Source organism: Charadrius vociferus, unplaced genomic scaffold (assembly GCF_000708025.1).
Source record: "Charadrius vociferus isolate BGI_N301 unplaced genomic scaffold, ASM70802v2 scaffold266, whole genome shotgun sequence".
Lineage (NCBI taxonomy): Eukaryota > Metazoa > Chordata > Aves > Charadriiformes > Charadriidae > Charadrius > Charadrius vociferus.
This window is the reverse complement of record NW_009649114.1, coordinates 3,573,720-3,574,580: the sequence shown is the minus strand read 5'-3', so window position 1 is coordinate 3,574,580 and position 861 is coordinate 3,573,720. Positions and strand designations below refer to the sequence as shown.

Genomic DNA, 861 nt, shown 5'->3' with positions numbered 1-861 from the left:
TCCCGCTCTCGCCTTTCCCCAGCATCCCCCAGGCTACGGATGGACCCAAGGAACAAGTTTTTCTCCCAGTACGGAATATCCTTCCCCAGCATCACCCCCGGGCGATGGGGAGCAATCCTGTCCCCGGCGAGCCATCGCTGCACAGGACATGTCTGCAGCTGCCTTGCTGCCCTGGCAGTGCCACCACGGTCCCCCGGCTCTGCAACTGCCCTGGGGGGGTCAGAGCTTGGGGAGGTGGTTGTCCAGGAAAGCCAGTGGGATGGTCCCGAGGTGTCAGAGCTACCGAGCGGCTGGGTCACGCTGTTATCCCACCCCGGCGTGTGCCAGGTGCCCATCTCTCACCTAAGCAGTTGTGGCCATCATGCGCCAGGCGGAAGCCGTCGTAGCAGGTACAGCGGTAGTTGCCAGGGATGTTGACGCACTCATGGACGCAGCCCGCGTTGTCTTCCCGCTCGCACTCGTCGACGTCTGCAGAGAGGAGGGCAGGAGAGCTGTGGGGCTGCCCTGGTTGAGGACGGCCAACTCGCCACACTGGTGCTGCTCCCCATCTCCAGCAGGTTTGTGACCCGGCTGATGCTGTGCCCTGCCATCTCTGCTGCCGCTGCTTATTCCAGCAGGTCCCCAGCTCCGTTATCACCTACAGCATCCCTCCACGCCCTCCATCCCCGTCCTCCCCAGTCTAGACCCTGGACTTCCAAGTAACCTGCTGTCTCAAACCCTTGGCACAGTGCCGTGTGTTGGGAATCACACCGGATTTCCCGATGCGGTGGGCAGAGCTGCCCGTCTCCATGGCAAAGCCCTGCTGTGCCTGGAGCGCACTTTAATCCCTCCGCTATTTGTACTTAGCCCATCCCGACCCTG

General features: G+C 62.5%; 1 protein-coding gene across 1 annotated transcript in view; it reads right to left on the bottom strand.

Annotated features, from left to right (window-relative positions):
- SCUBE3 (signal peptide, CUB domain, EGF-like 3) overlaps window positions 1-861 on the bottom strand; it is a 37,044-nt gene that overhangs the window by 25,934 nt on the left and 10,249 nt on the right. Inside the window, exon 3 of the mRNA XM_009888325.1 lies at window positions 343-468. Within this exon, the coding sequence (XP_009886627.1) occupies window positions 343-468 (126 nt within the window). The remainder of the gene's footprint in view (window positions 1-342; window positions 469-861) is intronic.